General features: G+C 56.8%; 1 protein-coding gene across 1 annotated transcript; it reads right to left on the bottom strand.

Moving 5' to 3' along the window:
* Positions 1–4,975: 4,975 nt before the first annotated feature.
* On the bottom strand, positions 4,976–18,512 carry PROM2 (prominin 2). Its single transcript, XM_044261655.1, has 24 exons — positions 18,269–18,512; positions 17,576–17,625; positions 16,992–17,188; positions 16,776–16,896; positions 16,427–16,490; positions 16,052–16,141; positions 15,572–15,771; positions 15,150–15,224; positions 14,326–14,389; positions 13,942–14,101; positions 13,495–13,647; positions 12,419–12,542; positions 12,206–12,297; positions 12,007–12,091; positions 11,087–11,233; positions 10,489–10,560; positions 9,586–9,678; positions 9,397–9,450; positions 9,004–9,084; positions 8,723–8,791; positions 7,897–7,986; positions 7,564–7,670; positions 7,135–7,209; positions 4,976–6,929 (listed from the first exon to the last, which is right to left on the bottom strand). Exons 1-23 carry the CDS (start codon positions 18,510–18,512, stop codon positions 7,146–7,148), a joined length of 2,496 nt encoding a protein of 831 aa, XP_044117590.1. The 3' UTR covers positions 4,976–6,929; positions 7,135–7,145.
* Between the last annotated feature and the right edge of the window lie 7,212 nt (positions 18,513–25,724).

The raw sequence follows: 25,724 nt of genomic DNA, 5'->3' as shown, positions 1-25,724 counted from the left end.
ACACCCATAAGGCACCCAGTCCCTCCAAGGCCTGTTATCTGTCCCCACTTAGGTCTGAGGTTGGGACAACCTTAGGGAGACTGAGGGACCTTGCCAGATCTCCTGGTGGATGGTGGTGCTGGAGGAAAGGGGTGAAGGCCCCCGAGTTTGGGAGATCCTTCCTGCCCCTTGGGAGGCCAGACTCCTAACCATTTGCTCAGCCCCGGGAAACCACCCAGGAGCCAGGTGCCCAAAGCCTCCGCCAAGTTTCCCTTTTCTGCACCCCGAGGAGCCAGCCTGTGCCAGTGGTTTCCATGGAAACAGAGCCTGAGACACCCCCCTCCTTTTGCAGCATGCACGAGAGAATTTGCACCCCCCCTTTCTTTTTTTTGAGCCAGCCAATGAGCTCCAATTTTCAGATCCTCAGGGGAAGAAAATAGTCTGGAGTTGTGCACCCACTGAGGCAAGGAGAACTGTTTCCAGGGCAGGAGACAGCCCGGGAAGGTCCTATCCTGCTGGACAGGCTGGACCTCACACTGGGAGCTCCGGAAGGAGGGTGAGAAGCTGTTGGTCAGAGGCCAAGCTCTCTGGGGCCAAGTCCTTGCACACTGGCCACCTTTGCTCTTAGCAAGCTCCCACAAGCAGGGACACTGAGCATTCTGTCTTCATAGCAGCCCTGGGAGAAAAGGGTCACGATCTCACTTTGCAGATGATGAAAGTGAAACCCAAAAAGGTTAAAGGATTTGCCCAGCAACATGGTCCAGAAAATAACAAAGCCAATACATACAGCCTGGCCCTTTCATTCCGTAGGGACCATATGGATAAGATCCCACCCTACCTCACACATTCTGTACATCAGCTAGGAAACGCCCACCACACCTCCAGGATGGCCTGACTCTGGGCGTGGTGTGAGGAGGCTGCATCCCAGAGAAGCAACTCCCCAGACCAGTGCCACCCTCTGCAGCATCGCCCCTCTGCTACTTGGGACACCCCCTGAACTTGCAGTACTCAGGATGCTTTCTTCCTAGGGGAGGAGCTTTGAGCTGTGACAACGTAGGACAGCTGTCCTTCCCTGCCAGGCCCCACGTCCCATGGGCCTTGGGGACCTGCCACTGCAGCTGCCACCAATGAGATGTCCCCCATATGACCCTCCTTTGTAGTATGTGTTCCCCTGCCGTGATCCTTGCCCCACTACAGACCCCTTCCTGCCTCCTTCTAGACCCCATACCCTCAGGGCTTTTCCAGAGCCCCAGTCACTCCTAGTCTGGCCCTCTCACTGGGCCCTTGGGGGCTTCAGGAAAGAGAAAGGGCAGGAGGGAGGGGAGGGAGAAGAGGCCAGGGGCAGGACTCCTCACACAGGCCTCAGTGGCGCTGAGAAGCCTTGGCAGTGGTGTGGGCCTGTGGGCATCAGCAAACTTTCCCCGAGAGGGAGTCTGGGAGTTTCCGGATACTCTTTGGCAGTGTATCAGACCCAAAAAAGTTAGGAAAGGCTGCAAAAGAACCTCACCTTGTGGGCTACACACGCTTCAGCCTGATGGGTTTCAGCTGCAGTTTTCCTCACACTGGGGGACAGGAGGGAGAGCCCCAGGATGGGGGAGTTTGGCAGGGGGAGAGGAAGGGAGAGGCAGGCTGTTTCCTTGTATGAACAACATCTGAGAGGAGGCAGTGGTGAGCGCGTTCAGCTGCCTGGGGGCTGTCCTCTCACCCCTCCTTGGTGAGGGATGCACGCCACCCCCACTCACGAGTCTTGGGTCTTCTGGACCTTCCGCCATTGTTGCTCACTATCCTCTCCACTCCAGGCCCAAGTCTCTCTTTTTCCTGGGTCTTTTTTGGGGGCGCTAGCTCTGCTTGCCCTGTCCAAGTGGTGCAGCAGGGGGGGAGAGAGAGAGAGAGAGAGATCGATCCTCAATACGAATTCCAGGTTTGGGTCCTTGCCCCACCAAGAGCCTCTGCCTGTGAGGGAGTCCCCTCTGGGTGGAGAGGTCATGTGGGGTCCCCTCCTCACAAGAGCTCAAGAAACCTGTGGGCAGGGCGCCTGGGTGGCTCAGTGGGTTAAAGCCTCTGCCTTCAGCTCAGGTCATGATCCCAGGGTCCTGGGATCAAGCCCGTATTGGGCTCTCTGCTCAGCAGGGAGCCTGCTTCCCTTCCTCTCTCTCTGCCTGCCTCTCTGTCTACTTGTGATTTCTGTCTGTCAAATAAATAAATAAAATCTTAAAAAAAAAAAAGAAAAGAAAAGAAACCTGTGGGCCCCAAACAGCCTTCCTCTGCTTGCCACAGCCCTCGGGGATGTCACCATGGTGCTGGGGCAGCACACCTATGGGATTGGCAAGTCACTGTCATTTTGTGTCACCTACTGATGCTTGAATCTCTTCTGCCCGCCCTCAGGTGGAGGGATAGACACTGGACAGGCCTGGGGAGCTGCTTGGTGAGGGCACACGACAGTTCTCCATCCCTTCACCTCGAACACAGGGTGCCTGGTGGGGTGCAGCCTGTAGGACCCCTGGACCGGAGCTGCCCTGCACCTTCGCTCTGGTGGGGGAGGTTTCAAGCTACACCTCTCCCTCCCACAGGCCCCTCCACAGGTCTCCAGGGCCTGCCTGGCCACCCCCTCTGACTGGGCTGTTTCACGGGGGCCTCAGGGCACCAAGGAGCCCTGTGGCAGCTCCAGCCTGTCACTGGGGTCTGCTCACGCTTCAGGCAGCCTCCTGGGACCCAGCCTGAGAGCCCACCCGACCCCCTCACACGCTCCCTCACATGGGCCAGCAGCCCCTTCCTTGGCTCTGCCACACAGCAGCCAACCTCTCGAGGGTGCACTCTCTCTCGAGTGTGCAGGTAGAGGTGAGACATCAGTCCACCCCATTTCTCAAACTGCAGGGGACACCATGAAGCTCTCTGAAGCCTCCTTCCTTCAGGGCTGCAAGGGTGGGCGTCCCAGCTCTCCCCTTGGGTTCTGCTCACCTCAGAATCTCCCTCCTCTAACTTCAACACCTGCCTCTCAGGTATCCTCAGTGTGGTAAGGGTTCAAGCCACCTAAATCCTACATCACTCGTGGGCAGAGGTCAGCTCTCAGCACACGGCCCCCCTTCCTTCCCCAGGGTGCTGCAGTATCTGGGCAGCATTTGTAAGATGGGGGAGTGCTCACTGTTCCAGGAGTGGCCCATCTAGGAAGGGCAAGGAAGGGGGCCCTTGGGGAAGAGGCTTCGATCCAACAGGACATGGGGGGCGTTGTGAACCAGGCTGGCCACAGCTCCCAGTTCAAACCCTGGGGTTTAGGCCTGGGGAGATAGGGCACTAGGAGAGCAAAGTGGAGATCCTGACTGTAGGAGGCTGGAAAAGAGGGACACTGACCATGACACCAAGAGCTGGAGCATGGGCTGACCCCAGAGATCCCACCGGAAATGCAACCATCATCGGTTAATGGTTCTGGGTACACTGTGCCCCTTCTACTCAGCTCATATCCAGTCTTTGGCCCTTAGTTTTTTCAACTATAGATAGGGGAACAGTGCTTGCATCTGAGCCAATTCACGGGAAGTGCTTAGCACACTTCCTGGTTCATTCCCAGTACTCAACAAATGTTAACTATCTTTGTCTCCTCAGGTGGCCTGAATGGGCCCCTTCCCATGCAGCCCTTCCTCTGCACACTGAAGCCAGCTGGAACTGCCCTGGCCACCCACTCGGGACCTCAGACAGCCCAGCCCATGTGGCGTTTCTTTGGCAGAATCTGGCAATCATGGCCCACGGGGCCTTTGCTCGGGATGGCCAGGCTGGAGCATCTGGCATGTCCCAGGGCCTTCAATCTGTCATCCCTGCTGCCACAGGGACAACAAGGACACTTGGATCAAATCTCCTTGGAGACAGGGCCTCCCTCCCACACAGCCCTGGGGAATGGAAGCTGGCAGCGTGCCAGGAAGGAAACCTCCAGAGTCACCAGGACCCGGGACCTGAATCCAAAGCCTGGCTGGGCTTCAGCTTGGGAGACCTTGACTCTGCCCCCAAAAGCTTCATTTGCTCAAGAGTCAAACAAGCATGAAAAGCCCTACCGCCTTCAGGGAATATCATGAGAACAGATGAGAATGTGACCACAAAGGGGCTTTGTTTCACACATTAAATAAGATGAGCATTTTAGAATTCCAGCATTTTAAAACTGGGAAAATATGTAATATATTTTTCTCTGTGGCTATTTTTCTCTCTCTCCCACCTGCGGAATGCCACCCCCATCCCCAGATACCAGGGCCTCCAGTGATACTCTCCAAACCAAGCTCCTCTCAACAGTCAGTGTTCCTTTGGCTGGGTGAAGGTCTTGGATCTTAGATTCAATGAATGACAGTCTTTCCCACCCAAGTCATGTGTGGGTGGAGGGGGGGAATCAGTTAATTTTGCAGCACAGCTACTTCTGATCACGGTGAACTAGGTAATTTGACCTAAATTCCCAACTAAGGACAACTTAAAAGCTACTCAAAATGTATATTTTTAAGTTTGATTGGAGGTATCAGAGAGTAAACAAGGGAGTAAGGAATCAAAGGGCCAAGATCTGGGAAAAGAAGGAAACTCAGGGATATGTGTGTGATATTTGGGGCTACTTTCTCCCGGGAGGTCCGCTGATGCCAGAAGACATTACAAAGGCGCTGAGCAGAGAGCTGTTAGAGGTAAAAATGGAGCCCACCAAGAGGAGGAGCATCTTTCATGCTTTGGGTTGGGACCCCAGAGGAATTCACCCCCAGAATACAAATGAACTGGAAACAGACCAGCATTGCAAGGGACTGCCGATCATCTCAGTCCTGAAACTAGATTAAAACAATCCCAGTTTGCTGGATCCCAAGCCATCCACCACATGTAAACATAACCCTCGAGATGGTAGATACCTTCATCCCAAGCCTCAGATTATTTCTACAGGTTTTCAGATGGAATGTGTGGCATTCAATCAAAAATCACACCAAGTACGTGAGGAGACAAGGCAAAACCAACAAAAACCAAGATAAACAACAGACACAAGAAATAGACTCAAAGAGGTTCCATATTAGGAGGTCATTAAATTTTAAAGTAACCATGTGTGGTATGTTCACATAGAGAAAGGATAAGGTGGAGAACTGGAAATTATTTCACAATTGTTTTCTCAACTTTTATCCCATCAATTTCATTCTTAACATGCAGGCACCATAGTTCCCCTGAATAGGGCAACAGATGAGAAACAAGCCAAAAAAGCTTTGGGAAAAGCAAAAAACAAAAAACAAAAAACAGTTGTGCTTCATTCAAGGATGCCTGGTTGGAGTGTGCTTGGAACAATGACAGTAGGTTGCGTACACACCATCCTAATTTCTAGTAGCAAATCTGTTGCTGGCTTGTAAAATGCAATGCAACATAGACACACCCTGAAACTCAGCAGACTGTAGTCTTAAAGGGCTTCACACCTTTGAACAGGGACCCATCTCCCTCCTCTCTTGTACCTGCCAAGACCCAGCTCAGCCCGTGGCCCAGAGTAGTTGTGGCAGAAAAAAAAAAAAAAAAAATAGCAGCATCTGAGGATTTTTTTTGTGCCAGGCTCCTGCCAAGGGCTTTCCATGCAATGTCACATTTTTCATAGCCCCAGAAGGCAGTCATGACTATTCTTTCCAATGGAGAGACTAAGGTCTAGGGAACACACAGAACATGTCCAAGGTGTCCTAGCTTTCAAGCATTAAAGCCAGAATGTGCAGCCAGGCCTGCCTGCTCTCAGAGTGGGTCCCACTCCCCATCTGCTGATTGCTGGGTTAATCCTGGATGTCCACGGCCAGAGGAAGCCTTGGATTCTCCTCACCAAAAAAAACTCATTAAACACCAACTGCATATAGGGCCCTAGCCTGAGCTCATGTCAGAGATCCAAGGCCGAGGCTTAGGAAGTGAGAACACTTTAATGGATCTAAGGTTTTGTCCATCTCTTCTCTCTCCTCCTCCTTTTCCCTGTTTCTGGAACTCAGCATCCAGCATTCAGAGAGGGCACAGGATGGACTAGGCCTCATGTGCAGGATAGAAGGAGGAAGGGGCACAGTACAGAATCCAGTTGTGGCCACCAGATCTCTCCTGGGAAAGCTGGGTGGGGGCTGTCAAAGAGGCTACCTTCCGGGAAACCAGGGGTGACCACCCCCACTCTGGCCTTTGTCCCAGGTCCCTTCCTAGGGAGCCAGTGCTCAGAGAAGAGCTGTAGGACAAAGCACTATTTCCAACCCAGGATGCGGGCAAGGGGCTCAGCCTTCAGACAGGCCTCCCTCACCCCACAAAGTGTCCAGAAATCCAGGCCAGGGCCTGTGGAAGGTCCAGGTACCTGGGCAGTGGAGGGCTCGAGGGCCATGAGGCAGAGCCCTAGCGGCCCCTGGCCTGCTTGGCGGTTTTACCTGATTGGCTTAGTTGGGCAGGACAAGTCCCTGGGTACCAGCAAGGTAGTAGGATAAGGTAGAAAGGGGTCAAAGCAAGGAAAATAGTTTCCCTGTGGGGAGGACACAAGGGCTGGGGCAGAGTGAAGCTAGGACAGGTGGGCAGGTCAGAGGATGAAACGGGACAGGAGCTTGGAGGAGTGGGGGGGATAGGCAAATAGTGACAGAATGGGGTTGGGCAGGGCCTCTGTCTCATCCACGGGGCTGAGGAAGGGGTTCCAACAGGTGGAAAACAGGCTCCTTTTGGAGCTAACGAGTTTCAGCAAGGAGGATAAGGGCTCGATACCTGCAAGAACCCATCAGCCCTTGTAGCTCAACCAAAGTCAAATGTGCTTTTGAGAATGAAAAAAGGGATTCATCAGCAGAAGGGGGTGGAAAAGGACAACATGGGGTCAGGGAACTGGAGCTGAAGGCTAATCCAGGCCTGATGCCCGTCTGGGCTCTAGGCTAGAGCAACGGAAGTCCTCGGATCCAGGGCATGTCAAGGGAGGAGGAAGGCAGGCAGCCCCAGGCATCACCTAGCAGCCAGCAAATACCCCTGTTCTGGAGGAAGAACGGGGCGGGTGAGGGGAAGGCGGGAAAGGCAGGGCTCAGGCCGGGTGGGCCAGATCCACCACCGGGCCAGACCCACCAAGTCCCAGAACGCTCCTGCCCTCTTGGGCCCTGGAGACCCCAGATCCCAAGCCCTTCCTTCCCTTCCTACTCTCCACTCCTGGCACCAAGGAACGAAGAGGGTGGGGACACTCACCCACTGGGGTCCTATAGCTTCAGGGAGGTGACCCGGGGGATGTGGAAGAGCTGAGTCTCCTCTGAGCTGGTGGAGCTGGGACATCGCAAAAAGAAAGCCAGTGACCTCCCAGGCCTGGACCCTCGGCCCCGACACAGGGACAAGCCCAGAGCCCTGATCTTCCCAGCGCAGAAACTCTCCAGGGGTAGGAAGAGTTCCAAAAAGCTGTGCGTGGCGAGATGTTTTGCAAAAAGAAGGCTATGGAGCAGACATACAAAAGAACTTCTGGCCCCAGAGCTGCTCAGAGTGTGTGACTCCTCAGAGCTAGGCCTGGGCCTCCTCTACAAGGGAAGTCTCAGGAGCGGGTGTGGGAAGGGGTCAGTACCCAGAGACTAGAAGGACTCCTTCCCAGACCCCTGCTGTCCCCCTCAGTCCTGGCCACCTCCTCACCTGAGGCGTTTCCAAATGGGATGGAAGTGTTTGGAGGTCTTGACAGCAAAGATGATACTGGGGATCAGGAAGAAGGTGCACCATGCCAGGCAGAACCAGAAAGCGTTCTAGAACAGAGGGTGTGTGGTCAGCTCACTGTGGCAAGGCAGCGACTTCTTCCCACCCCGAGGCCTCCTCCTGACTCGGTAAGGGACACAGGGACGTGTTCTCAGAGCTGAGAGGAAGGTCCAGTGGGCAGGCCTGGAGGCAGGGCTCCTGCTTCCTCTCAGGCCCTGCTCATGCTGTCTTGGGGGTCTCCACATCCATGAGACCTGAGGAGCTGAAGGCGCTCACCCAGGGGTCAGCCATCATGTCACACAGGATCACACGGCTGTTGTCCAGGGCTCCAGAGAGAGGCTGGCATGTGGCAATGCGCTGAGTCACCTGTGGTGTCAACAGGAAGCAGGCACATGGAGAGACACTCAGACGCCCGGGCATACATCCCACAGTCAGAGAAGGAGGGTGACCGGACAGAGATAAGTCCAGGAACCCGTAGGGAGCCTGCTCACAACTGTGCACAGACACGTGGATGCAGGGACACAGAGAGGAAGACACGCTGACCCAGGGTCATTACTCTGCTCCTGCTTTTTCCATCCCATTCACCAGCCTGTATTAAGCCCCTACTGTGTGCCCAGGACTTTTCTTTAGGTTTACACCCTCACTGGAGAGGCCCCCCCTTGTGGTGTGCAAGCCCCCACCCATGTACCACCCACATGTGCCCATACACACGCACACTCAGGGCTCAGCACGACCGCACCCACCCCGGGTGGGTCCTGGACGGCTTATAGAGGCCAAGGCCAGCACAGGCCTGCAGGAGGCGGGCCGATTGGAGAGCTGGGCCAGGGGTCCATGTGAGGAAGGGCATGGGGGCAAGGTTCTAGAGAGCCACAGCTGGCCCGGCTCACACTCGGGCCCCAGAGAAGGGCTGCAGCCGAGGCTGAGTAAGCAGAGCCCCGCCAGGAAGCAGAAGTGCAGAAGCCTGATGCAGAGTTTGGGTTCAATGCTGAAGGCCTAGGGCACCCCCAGGGGCTCTAGGGGACAGAGGAAGGATGCAACAGCATGAAGAGCTGGTGGCCCCGGGAGCCTGCTTGAGGCCAGGAGGGCCTGGCCCCCGACTCACCTCCTCTCTTACCCAGGCCACGTACTGGGAGAAATAATCCACTTCCCGGGTCAGGAAACACTCACTTTCCTGCAGGAGAGAGAAGAGCCCACGGCTGGGAGGGGTCCCAGGAGCCAGCCGCCACCACCACCCATGCCAAGCACCAGTAGGACAGGCTGAGCTGGCTTTCCTGGGAGCCATGGTGAGGGAACGGGGGAGAGAAGAAGCTCCATGTGCATTAGCAGCTCAGTCCATCTCTGACTATGTGGCTGCCCCCAGCCCCTGTGCCATGTCCAACTCACATTCCTCAAGATACTGGTGGCCCAGGTAGGCAGCTCTCCTTTTAGTTGGGTGACCTTGTCCAAGACCCCAGAGGTCTCCATCTGGGGAAGGAGAGGGCTTGACTCAGCGCCTGCTCGGTCAGGGAGCAGCCAAGCATTCATTCACCCATTCATTAATTCAACGTCACACACACACATACTCACCTTGGGATGGGGGTGTTAGGGCCTAAGACACAAAGGCCAAAGATGGTGGTCTTTAAGGATCTGTCCACCCCAACCCCCCCATTTCTTCCCACTCCCTATCATCAACCTCCATGGGGACTCGGTGGAGTAGATGAGATCCCAAACCAGCAGGGCCCCTCTGCAGGGACAACCCACCTGCTCCACCCCACCCTTCCCATCCCCAACAGCTACCTGGAGATTCAGAGCTTCGGATGCCAGGGCCCTGACTGTGAGGTTGAGCTTGGCCTATGGGGGAGAGGGCAGGGCTGGTTAAGGGAAGGGATGCATAGGGAAGAAAGCTTCCTGCCCCTCCCTCCTCTTTTACCCCTCCCCGCCTCTCCTCTTCCCCAGGTTCCAGACTCCCTGCACCTCCAAACTGACCACGAGGCTCTCCTGGGGGAGGACCTTCTCCCGATAGAGGCTTTTGAGCTCTTGGGCCTCCTGCTGCAGCTGCTGTCCCAGCACAGAACTGCCCTGAGGGGAGACAGAGATGAGAATGGCACTCTGCCAGGGACATGCCAACTTCTGCCAACATATTCTTTACTCAGCTGTTCAGTCAGACATACTGAGAAGATGTGGAAGGTGCTGGGCTCGGGGCAGAGAACTGAGGCCTCTTTAAGCTCCTGGCCCCAATCCAGGTTTGGAGGCACTAAGCCTGAGCTCTAGGTCCACTGCTAGCTTACTAGGTGCCCCTAAGCCCACCACACCAAGGTGGCCGCACACACACGGTGGTGGCATCTCCTAAAACAGGAAATACTCCTCACTCTACCCATCATGTGTGCTTGGTGTGGAGTCAGTTTAAGCTCTAAATATTTATAAATGCAAAATGTTATATTTTTTTCTAGTGGAGTTTAAGCTTCTCTAAGATAACTATCATTGGACACCTAGTCCACAGCACTGTCCTCATGCCTGTCCCAGCAGGCTCCCTAAGCAGTGTGCACTTAGAAACCCCTGCTCCACTTTGTGACATTAGACAGTTACTTCATCTGGTCTGAGGTAGAGGAATGTCCACTTTACAGATAAAGAAACTGAGGCCTGAAGACACTGAATGACCTGCCCTTGGCCACATAGTCCACTGGAGGTAGAGCTTGAGTCAGAACTGATACTGCAAAACTCTTAAGCCCATCCAGGGAACCCAGGGCCTCTGCGCTCCCTGGTGGGAACCCCTCCATCCCCTGCCTTTGCCTTCATGACCCTCCCCAGTCCAAGCCACCCAACCTCTCCCACCTCCCAAACTTCTCTCTGACCCCTGCCTGCCCAGTGGGGCCCCTGGTCCCCTCTCACTTGGGTCCGGGCCAGTTCCTCCAGCTCCTGGGCCAGTGTCTCCACGTTGGTGTTCACCACGGGCTTCTGGATCTGGAGACAGACAGGAGAGGCCAAGAGGGAATGCACTGTGGCTCCCCCAGCCCTCAAATTCCCAGTCTATTCAGAAGTACCCCTCACCAGCTAAGTCTGTTGTGACACAGGGGTCACCGTGGGTTTGACCTGAAACTGTGAAATATATCAGGAATTTTCTGTTAGGATAGAAAAAAACAAAACAAAACAAACCAATGAGGCACCCTCTGGTATAACCCAATGAAGAGGCCACTTCCCACCAGCATTCACCACAGCAGTGAGTTCAGGACCAGGAACAGCGACACGTGCTGTGGGGTGGGAGCCAGTTCATTCCTGCCCAGCCCAGACCAGGGCACCCGGACAGTCTGGAGGCACTCGGTGTGCAGACAACCCCCCACAGGAAGAGACCCCCCCCAACCCCTAGGGACATGTAGAAAAGTGGAGGGAATGTAGAGGGCTGTGATGACACAAGACACCACCTGTCAGCCCAGCTCCTCGACGAGCCCCTCTGTCTGCCAGGGTCTGGCCTGAGGGGCTCCTTGCTGACCTGAACAAGGAAGCTGGAATAGTGGATTTTCTCGAGCCCACTGCTCTGCAGGGCTTCCAGGTCCCGGTGGGCAGCTGGACTCAGCAGATCCAGATTCTTCATGTCTACTTTGAGGTTCTGCAACTCCTGCTGCAGCTTGGCAGTGTACTGAGGGGGATGGAGGAGGACAGCGTGAGGGCATGCATCGTTGCTCAGCCAGGGCCCTAGAGCTGCTCTCCAGGGGTCGGAGTCACCAGGCCCTCAGGGCTCTCCCCCTGGTTATCCAAGGCCCCCATCTTGGATATTTCCAGCCCTAGACAGTTTCCCAGGAGGCCTCTGCTTCTCACCTGCCTCCACTCCAACCCACCCCCACCAAGACCTAGCTGTCTGCCCACACATATCTGGCTAGTAGACAGCATGCAGACTTTCCCAGGCCACCACTATAAAAGAGCTTTCAATGGCCCATGTTTATGGCTGTGGGAGCTCAGCAGAGGGCCTCTGGTGAGACCTCCCTCAGGGACTCACAACTCAATCACCATCATTTTCACTGTCACCACCCCCCCAGCCCCAACTACCCTACTACCACAGCAGTATCCTAACCAATGCCTGTCCTCAGTCAGGACACGCACACCTCAGCCCCGTCACTCACTGTCACCAGCCCTTCTTGCTACAACCTCAGGTGTATTCAGTTCCTTCTGGAGCACAGCGCTTGGAGCTATGCCTCCAGGCACTCACTCACCTTCCCACACACCCTAGAAACCATCCTGGGCTCTCGCCCTGGGCCAGGCCCTGAGCTTGGCCCTGGGGCCTCTGCCCCAAGGTGTCTCCAACACTCTTGCAGACTTCTCAGGTTCAGTAAGATCGTCCCACCACAGAGGCAAGGCCAGAGGAGGGAGGATTCTGCAGGAGGGATCCCCACAGTCTTCTAGAAGGTTCCTCACCTGGCTGATATTCAGGTGTTTCTCCAGGTCATAGGAGTCATTGAGCTGCAGGACGCTCCAGAGCGCAGCCCCTTCCTTGCACTGACTGGGGAGAAATAATTGACACCGAATATGGGAGAAAAGGACAGCAGGAGGGGACCGACATCCCCTACCTCAGCTCCTTCCCACACCCTATCCCCAGCCAAGGCTTCCCACTCACTGATAGGCCAGGAGGATACTGATGTTCTTCTTCAGGCCAAGAAGCTGAGACAAGTTCATGGACGGGGGCAAGTTCCCCGGGGTGTCTGCAAACTGGAAACGGGGCAAAGAGAAAAGGGCCCTGAGCAGGCTGAGGGCAAGGCCATCCCAGCTTCCGTAGAGCCCAGTCCCCTCCACCTCCCTCAGGGCCCCAGAACAGGACAGGCAGGGTCACCTTGTAGAGCTCCTTGCTCTCCCAGCTCTGACACACCAGCGTCTGCACGTTGCCACCCACCAGGAAGGTGGCAAAGACAAGGAGGATGAGGGGAGCAGCGATGAGGAAGCTGAAACCCACACCTCTGGGGAAAGCAGAGGGATGGGGCTGAGGTGGGAAAGAGGAGGCCGGCTACCCTCGACCGCACACCCTCTGTCCCACCACATGGCTGGGGTGGCCTGGGGTCTGTTGGCCCCAGGACAGAGCCCTTTGAGGACTCCGCTTCCTAGAGCCAGAGGGGAGAAGTCAGAACCGCTGGTTGTCCCCCTCCCCTGCCCCCAACTCCCGCCTCTCACTGACACCCTGGCTGGCCCTGGCACCCTAACTGCTTTGCTCGACGAGAAAGGATGGCCGGCCTCTGAGCCTCGGGCACATGCAGGTGACCGGCTCCAGAACTCAGCCCTCAACAGAGCCACGTGGCACAGTAAGGGCCACAACTTAGGGGGGCTGAATGGGACCAGTGCTGCTGATCTGTAGGGCTTCTCTGTGGGATAGGCACAGCCCCAAGCGAGGGTCTGAGGCTCGGAGAATAGAACAAGGGCTAGATTTCAGCCTCCATTCACCACTTTGGTCAAGCACCCTATGCAGTGGCCAGCCTGCACAACTGAATGAGGCAGCCCCAGACTTAACCATCTAGTGCAGAGAGGGCAAACAGAGTCTAGCTCTGCTGCTGCCTCCTACTGGAAGTGCTATCTAGATGCTGGGTTAAGAAGGATTCTGAGGCCACGTCTGGCTCAGTGGGAAAGAGTGCCCACTGATTATGGTAATTGTCAATGGCGTGGAAGGGGGAGGTGCTTCTTATCTGCCACTCCTGCTCTAGTCTAACCCTTTCACACAGATGAGGACGTGCGGGCCCAGATGGGTTAGTAATTGGCCCAGAGTCACCCAGTGAGTTGGTGCTAGAGCCGGAAGTAGAGCCCAGCATCCTGACTCCTAGGACGTTCTCCTGTAGTCACAATAGAAGCTGTCCATGGGCATGAGAGGAGTCCGGCTGGCCCAGTGGAAGAGACTCTTACCCTGCCCCGAGCCCATCTTACATCAGGAGGAGGCGGGCTCCAGCCTCGCCCTTGGCTTCCGAGTGACTGGGGTCCTCCCTGGCAGACAGCCCCCAGATGCCCAGGTTGAGGCCCAACAGGTTACAAACCACCACAAACAGGACTCCGGAGCACAACACATAGCCCCAAATCCACCTGCCACAGAGAGGATGGGGTGTCACTGAGAAAGGAGGCACCAGGATGGGGTAGCATAGGATCTAGTGGCTGGGTGGGGGGTGCCCACGGCCCCTGTGTGGTCCCCAGGCTCTCGTCCCAAGGGCCCATAGGCAAGGCGGAGACAGAGGCCCAAGGAGTAAAGGGTCTTGGCTGAAAAGGGGGCAGATGCTCAGTATAGTCTGGGGTTGTTTGATGAGGGCTGGGAATCGGGCCCAGTGTGGCTGAGAGGCTGGGCTGCCTGTCCCACCCCCAAGCCCATGGGCTCCTGGGCACCTGTGTTTCTCGTATCTCTGCACTCCCTGCAGGTAGGGGCGGCTTCTCTGTTCCACCTCCTCCAATGCCTGGCTCCAGCGAGCGGCTGCCTCCCACCCTGGGAACTCTTCGGCCAGTGTCTTCAGCCCTTCAGGCTTCTGGGCCACCACCTTCTTCAGCTCTGCCCCAAGCAGCAGAGACTTATGGGAGGGGGAAGGCACCCAGGAGCCCAGGGAGGAGACGGGTGGGCTGGAAGGGCATCTGAGACCCCCAGAGAGGGCCCACTCTCTGCCCAGGCCCAGATGGAGGACAGCCTTAACCCTCCACCCCTGTGCCCTCACCCCGCCCCACCTCCTCTCCAAGGGCCCCTCTGGTGGGAGCAGCAGGCCCCGGACAGGGCCTCACCTTTGACCACATCGGCCATCTGCAAGGCTGCCAGGAGCGGGAGGGCATTGAATGTGCTGTTCTCCTGCCAGGACAAAAGGTGGCTGTACCTCCTGCTGTCCACCCACAGTCCCAGCTTGAGGGACCCCTGACAACACCAGGCCCGGGGGAGGGAACCCCTTGCAGTGCTCACAGCTCAGGAAATCAGGAAACAGGCCCTTTGTTTTCTTGGTAGATGGCTTCTTCTCTGCTTCCTCAGCACTGCCTGACTCAGCTCCCCAAAACACTGCTCCTGGGGGACCCCTCCCGACTCTCCCCGCTATTGTCTTCTCCTTCACCCATCCTGCACATGATGCCAGGCCTCAATCCCTGAATGGCTCCAACCTACTCCTCCTCAGCTCCCCCGATCCCTTCCTCCCGGGACCTTCAGCTCCAGCCACCCAGCACAGGTGACTCACCATTTCCCCAACTCTGGCATTTTCCAGGCCCCGGGTCACAGGTGCTGACTCATGCCGCACCCTCCCCCACAGCCCATCTGCACTGAGGCTGCACCTCCAGGGCTCAGCTGGCATCCTTGCTCCCTGGCCACCCCAGCCCCCACCACCTCGAGGGGCCCAGCTCTTCCCTCTGGCTTCCGGGGCTGCCTCCTCCACCAGACTGCACACACTCGAGAACCCTCATCATGAGCGCCTAGCCCAGGGAGCCCTGTGGTAGGGAAGGCCCTGATTTGACCCAAGTCTTAGGTTCAACCTTAGGTTCCCACCCCCAAAGGGGGAAAATGAGGCCCCCTCACTTGTGAGCTTACTAGGTGATGGGGAAGTTGGGTAGAATGGACAGGCACTTACCTCCTGGACCATGCTGGAGAAGTTGGCCTCTGGGACGCCCTTCAGCCGATGCAGGACATCGTCCAAGGGGGACACCTGAAATGGGGAGAAGGGGTGGTATGACAAAGCCCATGGAGAGGCCTAAGGGGGAACCCAGAGGGAGGATGAGAGGAACCCTCAATGTCCTCACATGCAAAACGGGGACCATCTCACTAGGGGGCAAGGAGAACTCAGGGAGCTAAAATACAGAAAGCCCACAGCACAGCATATGGCCCAGGAAAGCTCTCTCACCCCATTGCCGGGATGACCAAATCATGAGCCCTTGCTGTGTGGGGAGGGAAGGAGCTGCCCGAGGAAGGGGATCCAGAGTCTGCCTTGGGAAACACCCAGGGATTCCTGGGGTAGCAAGCAGAGCAGCCCCCTTCCATTCAGGAGGCCCTCACCTGGTGGAAGTCAGCTCCCAGCTCCAGGGTACGGGTTCGGTTCTGGGCCTCGGTGCAGCCCTGGCAGCTGGGCCCCTCCAGGAGGGCGAGGAGGCGCTTGCGGCGCTCCTGGACGGAGGGCTCCAGGCCCTGCTGTCTCTTCCGCAGCTCCACCAACGTGCTGTTCAGGGCTTGGAGGTGATCCACAGAGACCTGCAGGGCTGAGGGACCCCCTTCTGGACCCCACCACCTCAGAGGCCTTGTGGGAGACAGAACCCCTCCCCCTTCCGCCATCCCCAGGGAGGTGGGTCAGGAACCTCTGCGGTTAGAAGGAAGACGGCCCTAAGGGCACGGGAAGCCAGGCTAAGGATCCTAGATAAAGCCACGAGGAAGACATGGGAGGGGCCTGCTGCAGAGGCAAATGGGATCCTGGCCTGGGTGAAGGTGGGACCAGCCCTCAAGCGATGCCACCCCCACCCCCCCACCTCTGGTCCCACTCACCCTGGCCTAGGCTGCTCACTGAGGCCAGCATTTCATACACAGTGCTCTTGAGCTGGGTGTGGATAGCGCTCCCAATGTTCATGCCGACCCCTGCAGAGCACAGCATGGTCTGCAGGGCTGGCCCCTAGGAGCCTAGGAGCCCTCTTCACCCATCAGTCCAGCCTCCCCAGGCCCCACACTGGGCTCTGCAGAGTCGCTGGCTTCTCGGTCCTGCAGCACAGCGATGACTGCGCTCCATAGCTGGGCCCCAACCCTGCCTCTTCGAGGGTGTGGCCAGGTGGAGCCCAGGATGAGGGGATGAGAGGGCCCCCCCAAGACAGGCGCAGCAGGGGGATTCATGGGCTGGCCCGTCTGTCAGCTGGCTGTATCCCTCACCATCCAGGTCCTCCAAGACTTGCTTCTGGGGAAGGGAGAACTGCTGTGCCACAGCCTGCAGCTCCTAGGCAAAGACAGGGTCATGAGACCGCTCTCCCCCTGTCACCTGACAGCCCCCCACCCCCTCCCTTCCGCAGCTTTCTCCAGGGATGCCCCACACAGCAGCGTGGTCATCCTGAAGATGCCCAGCGTGCATTCATGTACTACAGCCACTCTCCAGCAGGGGGCAGTCAGGGGGCTCATTGAATGGGGAGCCCTTTCTAATCCACAGGTCCCGGCACTATTCTGTCTTGCCTGGGGCTGGTGCTCATGCAGGCTTGCCGTGGCGAGGGGGTCACTCAGTACTTACCTGAGGGACATCGGAGACCAGGCCCCGGAGGCTGAGCAGAATCTCAGGCACAGCCTCCACACTCGGGCCCATCTGCTCATGCATGTGCTGGTTGGTGACAAAGGCACAGACCACACCAGTCCTGCAGGGATGGGGGAGGATACAGGGGCTTGCTGGATGCCTGCAGGCACCCTGGGCCTCAGCCCACGCCTCCCACCTGCCCCGAGCGCCCCTCACAGTAGCACGAGGGTGGTCAGCAGCAGGAAGGCCATGAGGGTGCCTCGCTCGCAGGCCGTGGCCTTGTGCTCCGTCTTCACTCGGCCCCCACAGCGCCGGCGGCAGCAGCAGAAACAGAGGCCAGCAATGGGCACCACCAGCAGGTAGAGGCCGGCGATCACCGCACACACCACATAGCCCGCCTCATACCGCACCACCTGGGCCAGGCGGCAGGCATGAGGGGCTGTCCCAACCCCTCTTGCCCGATGCCACAGAACATCCCCAGAAGGGGAGGAGATGCACACACAGTGGACACTTTGCACACATCTCCTAGAACCCATGCAAGGTGTACTGTGTCCTTGTGATTTACCAGCTCTAAACCAGGAAACCAAAGTCCGTGTTTGCTCCCTGCAAAACCCAGGGCCCGTTAATGGCAGAGAGCTGTGGTTTGAAATTAGGTCTGCCAAGTGCAGTGCTAAAGGAAGGGGGAAGAGATGCCTGGGATCCCACCCTGGGGGACACCCAGCAACATGGGCTGCGCTGAGGAAACCCCTCATGCTCACCCCTGAACATCACCCCCCCCCGGCCACGCCCCCAGGGCTCACCTCATCCACCTTCACGGAGGCTGGCTCATTCAGCAAGGTCTTTACCAACTCTAAGGAAAGAGTCAAGCTGGGGAGGGGGTTTTTGAGGACAGCCCCTGCCCACCCCTGTGCCCACGCCCACTGCCAGGGAGAGGTGGGAATCTCTGGAAGGGCTCCTCCCACCACCAGGGACACTGGAGTAGCAGCCCTGGGCCATCCGGCCCAGTCCTCAGTGCTGCCAGGGGAGGGAGTGGCTGAGGGGAGGCCTGGTGGACCCCTCCTCCGGGACCCTACAGCTGAGCCCTGCAGTGGCGAAGCTGCCAGTCTGGTGAAAAGCAGAGGGCCCAGTGGTCCTTTCCCTCAAGAAGCAGGGGACAGGCTGGGAGGGACAGGGCTGTAACCCCTCCTGGCCCTCCCACCCCTCAGCACCACCAGACCCAGGGAAAATCTCAGCCAGGTCTGTGAGAACTTCTAACGCAAGTTTTTCCACTTGAGGGCAGACAAACTGAGGCTCAGAGAGGAAAAAGGGCTTGCCCAAGGTCACGCAGGAAGATCTCCATGGGATGCCCCTGGGCCCCGGGGTCTTCTGGGAAGGACGCCGGGGGTTGGGGAAGGCCGGGGACGCTCCAGGTGCCTGCTGACGGGGCAGGCAGCCCCGCCGTGGAGTGGGGACCCACTAGCTGGGAGACCCACCCGAGGGAGGGGCGCACTCACCGGCGGGGAAGGGGTTGAGCTGCACCACGGACAGGAAGCGGCGCACCGTGCCGTACAGGGGGTTCAGGGCCCCCGGCGGGCGGACGCGAGGGGCCAGCCAGTGGACTCCGGCCGCCGGGGCGAACGCCAGGCGCTGTGCGCTGCTGAGGGACCCGCAGTCCGCGGCCCCCGCCCCCGGCGGGCTCAGCCCCAACCCCAGCCCCAGCCCCAGCAGGGTCGCCAGGAGGCCGGGCGAGCGCGTCATGAGGTCGTCCGGGGGGCTGCGGGGCAGGCAGGACAGGGCTCAGGCGGCCGGGCGTGCGGACAGAGCGCGGGGCAGGCCGTGCATCCTTCACCAGCCTGCGTCCCCGCGGCTCTCAAAACCGGCCCGACAGGTTTGGGCTCCTGAGCTACCTGGGCGCCCGCCCGCTGCGCTGGAAGGGCAGGGGCGGAGGCCTGGGGTAGGGGGGCAGGGCCTGACCTGGACCCGCCTTCCGCGGCCTGGGGTGGGAGCCCGGGCTCACTCTCCCCTCCGCAGATCCTCCTGGCAGGGCCGCCTCCGAGCTGGGTAGGGAAGACACCTCAGTAGCTCTGGATTGCTTAGAGTGGCCCAGCTGCAAATATTACATTCCATACCCAGACCCAACAGCCCAATCTGGGGCTGGGAAAACAGCCACCCAGTGCAGCCCTGGCCCAAGGGGTGGCAGGCAGCCCAGACCCAGGAACCGGGCTCCTCCCCCAGTTTCCTCTGGGGCCGGCTCTGTCCCTCGGGTCATGCCTGCACCTGCCGTGATCCAATCTGGAGCAGAGAGGCCACCAGGCTTCACCCAGGGGGGCTCTCAAAGGAGCCACTGGGACAGGTACAACCTTCCAGAGGGTGAATCCTGGCAAAGGTGTGCGCTCTGGCCCAGCAGTGCCCCATCCCGTCATCAGCTGAAGGAACTCATCAAGGATAGGGCGGGAGATCTGTCTCCACAGGTCTCTGCTTTGTCAGTGGCTGTTTGCCCGACACCCAGAGGGTGCCCCGGGCTGAGCAGGTTGTGAGGAAGTATTGCTAAACGTTTGGGGGATGTTTCTGGCAGCATTATTCATGGTACGGAAACTATCCCGATGGCTGCCACCACCACCAAGGAAATGGTGAAATGATCATCTCGCCAGATACCCAGGGCAGTCTGTAGAGAAAATGATGTGGCAATTGCTCTCTTGACTTGAAAGATACTCAATGCTTTAAGGGCAAACAGCTGCTTACGGCACAGCACGTGGACTGGAGGTATAAATACTGACCGTCTCCGGGTAGAATCATGGCCTTTTTATATTCTAACCTGCTCCTCTCCACTTGCTCATCTCTGTGTAATAAAATGTGTTACTTATGTTCACAGAAGGATCAGAAGCTTGTCAGTTTCCACAGCAGCCACATTTTCCACTGGGAGCCCTGGAGGGAGTGACCCCTAGGTCTGTGACCCTTAGGCTCTGCCCACTTGGCAGAGGTGGGGGAGGGGCACGGAGATTCCCAGCTGCTCCTGGGGGGTGAGGTGAGCCTGAAAGAAGTAACTTAAATTTGAGTCAGGACTGAGTCTGCAGCCGGATCCCTCCTATGGCTGCCCCCACTGTATCCTCTGAGCTGGGACAGGAGTACAGTCAGAGAAGGAATAGTCCAGTTAATAACGGGGTGCAGACAGGAAACAGAACCTCATCAAAGGGTGACTCAGAGATGAGGATTGGGGCTGCAATGGGGAAGGGGCCAGGGGTGCTGGCTCCTGGGGTCCAGGGAGGGTCCAGGACCAGCGCTGCCCCGGGAGGCCCAACTCCAGCCCGTGGAGGGGGGCTCCTGACCACTCTGCCCAGAGACTATGCGGGACAGCTAAAGGCGGACTATGGCCCCCCCACCCCCATCCTATTCACCTGAGCCCAGCACCTGCACTGGGGCACCAGCCCCAGTGGGCCCTTGGAGCCTGCCAAGGAGAAGGGCTGGTCTGTTCTCATCAGCTCTCTCCTCTCTCTCCTCCAGTGTGAGCTGTTAGGAAGAACTACTCCCCCCCCCCATGTGAGCACTGCCCCCAGAAATCTTTCCTAGCTGGCTATAATCCCTGTGGGGCAGTGAAGTCCGTTTAGGGTTCTTTTTGGTATTCCCTGACTCAGAGAGGTGGGGGGGGGAGCGAAGGCCTCAATTTCCCAGGAGATAGGAAATGCTTGGGTCTGTGGGAAACGTCCAGCCCTGCCCCCACCCTTTGCAGCCTCCCACTCTTTGTCTCTTCCCAACTATTGTCATTAAGCCATGAGTTGCTACTTCTATTGTTTTCATAAGTGTCTATGATAAAAGCACTGTACTTTGAAGGTAAGATTTCCCCAAGAAGAAACAAAACATACCAGCTCTTTTTTAGCCTAAGGGGGAAGGGGGGGTCGATAAAGATACTGAATTTGCCAGTTTGACAGGTGGACAAAGTGAGGCTCTGAAGAAGGGATTTTCCTGAGTCAGTGAGGAGGCCAGGAATCTTCTCCTGAGCAGGATCCTGATGGAACAATCTATCATCAGACTGGCTGGTTAGCCTCAGGCTTGTCCCCTTACCCCAGCCCCACCTGGCCAGCCCGGGCACCAGGCCGGGGCCATGAACCGGCTGCTATAATTGAATTTCTTCGGGCTGGGGTTGAGAGGAACAGAATAAGGGGCTGTGTTGGGTCTGGGTGGGCTAGCTAGGCCCCTTCGGCAGCAGGGATGCCCCTGCCTCAGCCTCCAAGGACATGGGGCTGCTGGGCTGCTGGACTTCTAGAAGGTTAGAAAGGGGTTCAAGCATGGTCCTGTCCCATTCCCTCTTTTTAATCACACCTTTCTGGCACACCTGCCTGTCCCTTCTTACTGCAACCCCCTGGTACTCTCTGCCCTCTGTGGAAATTCTTTGGTTGATCTGGAAGCAGCTGTCTCTTGTTACCTTGGGCATACTTCCTGGGTCCGGTTTCTCATTCCCGACTCACAGTTTTCAGAAGTTTGATGGTCCCCAAACCCCATAGTCCTGAGGTCAGTGTGGGGAGTGTGGAGGGGGAAACCCGGGTAAGGACAGGGGCTCTGCCCTTCAGGAAACAGGTCGGAAGGACACCAGGTGTGGCCAGCCGGCTGCCTCTGGCGCCACCTGCTGGAAGTAGAGGGAAGGGCATGCCTCAACATTCTCAAGGAAACAGCTGGTATGCCCTATTCTTTCCGGCCTCAGGTGTCCATGCTATGTCCCAGGAATGGGTTATAAACCAACCCAAGGGGACAGACGATTGAAGCTGGAGTACAACATTTGCTTAGTCAACATTATTTTGATGGCAAGAATCAGAGACCCTGTTAAGTTGCTGAAGGATCTGAAAAGTGAGAATTTATTATAGAGAAACAAGACATTTGAGGACTCCACGCCTGGAAGATGGGGCTGGGCATTACGAGGGCTCAGAGCCTGGAACAGGAAGCCCATCGAGTGCCCGCTGCTCTGTCTCAGATGGTCTGTCAGGGCCGAGGCTTCTCCTTACTGTGCGCTGTCCAGGATCCTCTGCAGACCTTGTCTACATCCAACAGGACAAAGAGGGATGTCCTGCTGATCTGAGTCTACCTGTTCTTCCAGGTCTACTGTCCCCAGAGCCCACAGCACTGTGGGCCACATTCTGAATCCTGGCACAAAGAGACTCATGGCGCCAGCGTGAGGCAGTATCCTCCAGACCACCCTGGTCAAGCCCACAGGGACAGGCTTACATGGTATGGTGACAGGCTGGTGGCTGCGTGAGGACTCCTGAGTGGGAGGCAATATCCAGAAGATGGCGGCCATAGTCTTGGGAGCTGAACCTCATTCCAAGAAACCACCAAACAGGTATGCCTCCTAATGTGTATCATTCTGAAAAGCTTTTGGGTAAGAATTCCACAAGAATGGAAGAAGGTGTAACTTCGTGGAAATATTCTGGAGAATTTCCACCACCACGTACCCCACCATAAAACCACCCCTGACTCTTCATCCCTTGTCCTTGCATCCAGCCACTCAGCTGTATCCTTCCAATGCTACCTCCTGAGCATTTCTCCAGAATAGACCACTGAAAATGAGACAGGACCATGTGACTCTTCAGCTTCAAACCCTCCAGAGACTCCTTCTCCAGTCTCAGGATGAGAGTGAATTCCTTAATTTGTCTTCCCAAGCACCACCAGAGCCCTCAACTCGCCTGGCAGTTCTCACAGGGTTCTGCTCTTATCTTGTACCCACTCCATCCTCTCCCTGTCCACATGGTCCCCTGCTGTACCCTACCCTTTGCTTTCACCCCATTTCTGTTCATCCTTCAAGACTTGGCTCAATGGTCATCCTCTCTGGGAAGCTCCCAGATCCCTCCCCCAGGCTCAGGTGGCAGTCCCTTGAGGCTGGTCCATATTTCTTGGTCATGAGTCCTCCTCACATAGAGTATTTTATTCATGCTCCCATCTCTCCAGCCCCCAGCCCCAAGCACAGAACCTGGCACATAAAGCATTCTCCATAAAAGCTTCCCTAGACTAGAAAGCAGATTTCAAAACATTTAAAGAAAAAACATTCTCTCTCAGCCGGAGAGTCTTCGAGTGAATGTGCTTCAAGAATAGATGCTAGATGGGGCGTCTGGCCAGCTCAGTTGGTAGAGCGTGTGACTCTTGACCTCAGGGTCATCAGTTCGAGCCCCACTTTGGGCATGGAGCTGACGCAATATAAAAATTAAAAAAGAAAGGAAGGAAGGAAGAGAGAGAGAAAGAAAGAAAGGAAGGAGGGAGGGAGAAAAGAAAGAAAGGGAGGGAGGGAGGGAAAAATGGGAGAGTTCCCCAAGGTGAAATTCTGTGCATGAGGTGGTTAGTGAAGCAGGCAAAGAAGGGGTGGGGTGGGAAGGGAAATGGAGGAGGCTGTTTGGTGAGTGGCATGTCCCTGGGAACTTCTTCCTGAGCTTTGCCAAGCATTAAGGATGGGGTACAGCCCAAAGAGAGGCCACAGGAAGCATGTGGGGGCTTTAGCAAAGTGCTCTAGCATCTCTGTGGTAACTGCCGCGGGCCAGGGGCAGCTTCCAACATGGCTGCTTGGGCTCAGCCCAGGGGCAGCGGGTATGCTGGGACAGGCAACCTTGTCAGGAGTAGTCATAGTCAGGAAGACAGGGGCCTAGGCACATGGACATGGCTGCACTCTGGTCTGCCTAAGGAAGCAGCACAAGAGTGGATTGATCATCCAGAAGGATTTGCCATAGGAAGGATTCGGGTCCGTTGAACATTTCAGTCTTTCCAGCCCAGGCCCCCTGAGTAGGCTGTACACTCATGGCCAGGTCCGTCCCCTTGAGACCAGAGGGTCATCCTGTTTCCCCAGCTTCTTGGTCTCTGTGTCAGTTAGGAGGACAGCATCTTCTGGCTTGAGCCAGACCTCCTCAAGGCTCCCTGGCATCCTCTTCCTCATTACCCGCAGCCTCCTGGGCTACCCCTGCTCTCCAAGGTCAAGGCCTAGGCCACATGTGACAAGGACGTCTGCTCCCTCCTCTACATGGGGACACTCATAGCCATGGCCCTTTGAAGAGAAGACAGAGTCTGGTTTGCAGAACCTTGGGGCAAAGTGGGGCCTTGTATGGTCCAGGAGCATCAGAGGGCCAGGCCATGCGCCCTGTAGAGCCCAACTTAGAAAGCAACAGACACATGTTGGGGTTCAGCTGCTGGCGCTATTATAGGATCTTCTGTGGCCCCGGCTCTTCCCGTCACCACATTCGCTGTGAGGGGAGGTTAGCGACGTCCCCTCTTTGGAGGCACCATGTGTCCATTTCCTCCTCCTGGGTGCCCATGACAGCACCATTGGCCCGACTCTCAGAAGCTCTGTCTGGGCCCTGAGTCTCCTCATGGGCATGTCCTGCCCGGAGGCCTAGGAGCTCGATGGCAAAGGCCTGAAGTAGAGAGAGTTACACTACAGCTTGGAAAAAGTGGCTCTACCCATAGTCCCCTTAAGATAGCTCTGGAAGGACACAAGATAGGGCAGCAGAGGGTCCTCACGACTGCAAGTCTGGAAGAGGGGAGCTAGGCCGGAAAGACTGAGGTGCGTGGGATCACAGAGGGTCAATACACAAAGTCCAGTCTCCGGGAAGGGTTTCAGGTGGTGTGTTGGCTGCTCTCGGCGCGTGTGAGCTCAACGTTGACTGTGCAAAACCAGGAGGCAAGGGGCACGATCCCAGTGATGGAATGAGGATTCGAAAGAATCTTGAGCCACTGGAATGGTGACTTTAAGCTTGCAGCATGAAATGGAAGCAGGAGAAATGTTACGTCCAATTCACAAACAGATTCCTAGATTCATAACAGTTTGTGGAGACAAAAAGACCATCATGGAGCAGCTGACCACAAGTTAGCAGGAGTCAATAATGAGGCCAGATACCTAAGCTGCCTTTGTAATGCTAGGCAGCCTGAGAGGTCAGAGGTTCCCCTGCAGAGGCCCAGTGATATTGTCCTAGGCTGCTTGGCCCTGCTGTGGAACTTGAAGGCCCTCCCTGGACAGCTATGACCAGGTGAGGCAGGGCCAGAGCACCGAGCCCCAAGAACCCACCTGAGTCCAGGACAGGACCACTCAAGGGTCAAGAAGTGGGACAGGAACGGCAGGAAAAAGCCTCCATCATCTTCTGGTCTTTCATACTAAAAGCTGCCAAGGGACCTGGCCTGCCTTTCTCCTCCTACCACTTCTCCCCACCCCTCCCCACATTCCCTGAAGCTCCACAGACCTGGTCGCCAAGACTGGGTCATGGTCACTGAAGGACGTGATGAGCCCAGACCAGCCTTCTCCGGGCTCTGCTCCCAATAGAGGGGCTCTGTTTCCCTTTCTCACATAGCTGATGCATTCCCTAGAATGAGGGTGGAACTGAATGTGTCTGGGGTCTCCCTAGACACAGGAACACACGCAGGAATACAGGTTCCTAGACACAGGAACACCTTGACACTCAGGATGTCATAGGCACCCCTTCACCCCACAGCAGGCCCCTCAGTAATCCCCTAGTGGCATTTCCCCAGGAGGCAGGACACCAGATACAGGAAGGAACCGGACAGTTGCTTTTCTGGGCTTCTTTGGAAGGGAAGGTCTCTGCTCTCTGGGTGACCTGTAATAAGAAAGCCACCCTTACCCCCATCTCATTAGAGAAGGTTGAATCTCATGTCACATAGTGCATTTATCCAACACACAAATACTGCTATTGAAACACAGGTAGCCCAAAACATTAAATGTAGACATGCTCCCCGATGCGGGATGCTCCCAGGGGTGTGAGTTACATACCGGTCTCTGTCCCTAAGACACAGGAAAGCATCATAAAACTGTGGGAGGGGCTTCTGAAGGACATATCCTGACCCAAAGAAAAGTCAGCTTTTGAGGTATGGGGACCATGGCAAAACTACTCGCTCCCACAGGAGACCTTCTCTTCTGTTAAACATTCAGTTTGGAGAACAGGTCTTTAGGGACTGTAAGGGAACTGTCGTTTGAGACAAAATTTGCTGCTC

This window comes from Neovison vison, chromosome 8 (genome assembly GCF_020171115.1).
Source record: "Neovison vison isolate M4711 chromosome 8, ASM_NN_V1, whole genome shotgun sequence".
Taxonomy (NCBI): Eukaryota; Metazoa; Chordata; class Mammalia; order Carnivora; family Mustelidae; genus Neogale; species Neogale vison.
Note: the sequence above shows the minus strand (reverse complement) of the source record. Positions and strands in the feature narration are given on the sequence as shown.

Coding starts and splice junctions, on each gene's coding strand:
- PROM2 (XM_044261655.1), bottom strand. CDS start 18,512: ATGACGCGCTCGCCCGGCCTCCTGGCGACCCTGCTGGGGCTGGGGCTG. Junction 12,543..13,494: donor GGAGCCCGCCTCCTCCTGAT/GTAAGATGGGCT, acceptor TGCTTTCCCCAG/AGGTGTGGGTTTCAGCTTCC. Junction 7,671..7,896: donor ACATGATGGCTGACCCCTGG/GTGAGCGCCTTC, acceptor CCTCTGTTCTAG/AACGCTTTCTGGTTCTGCCT.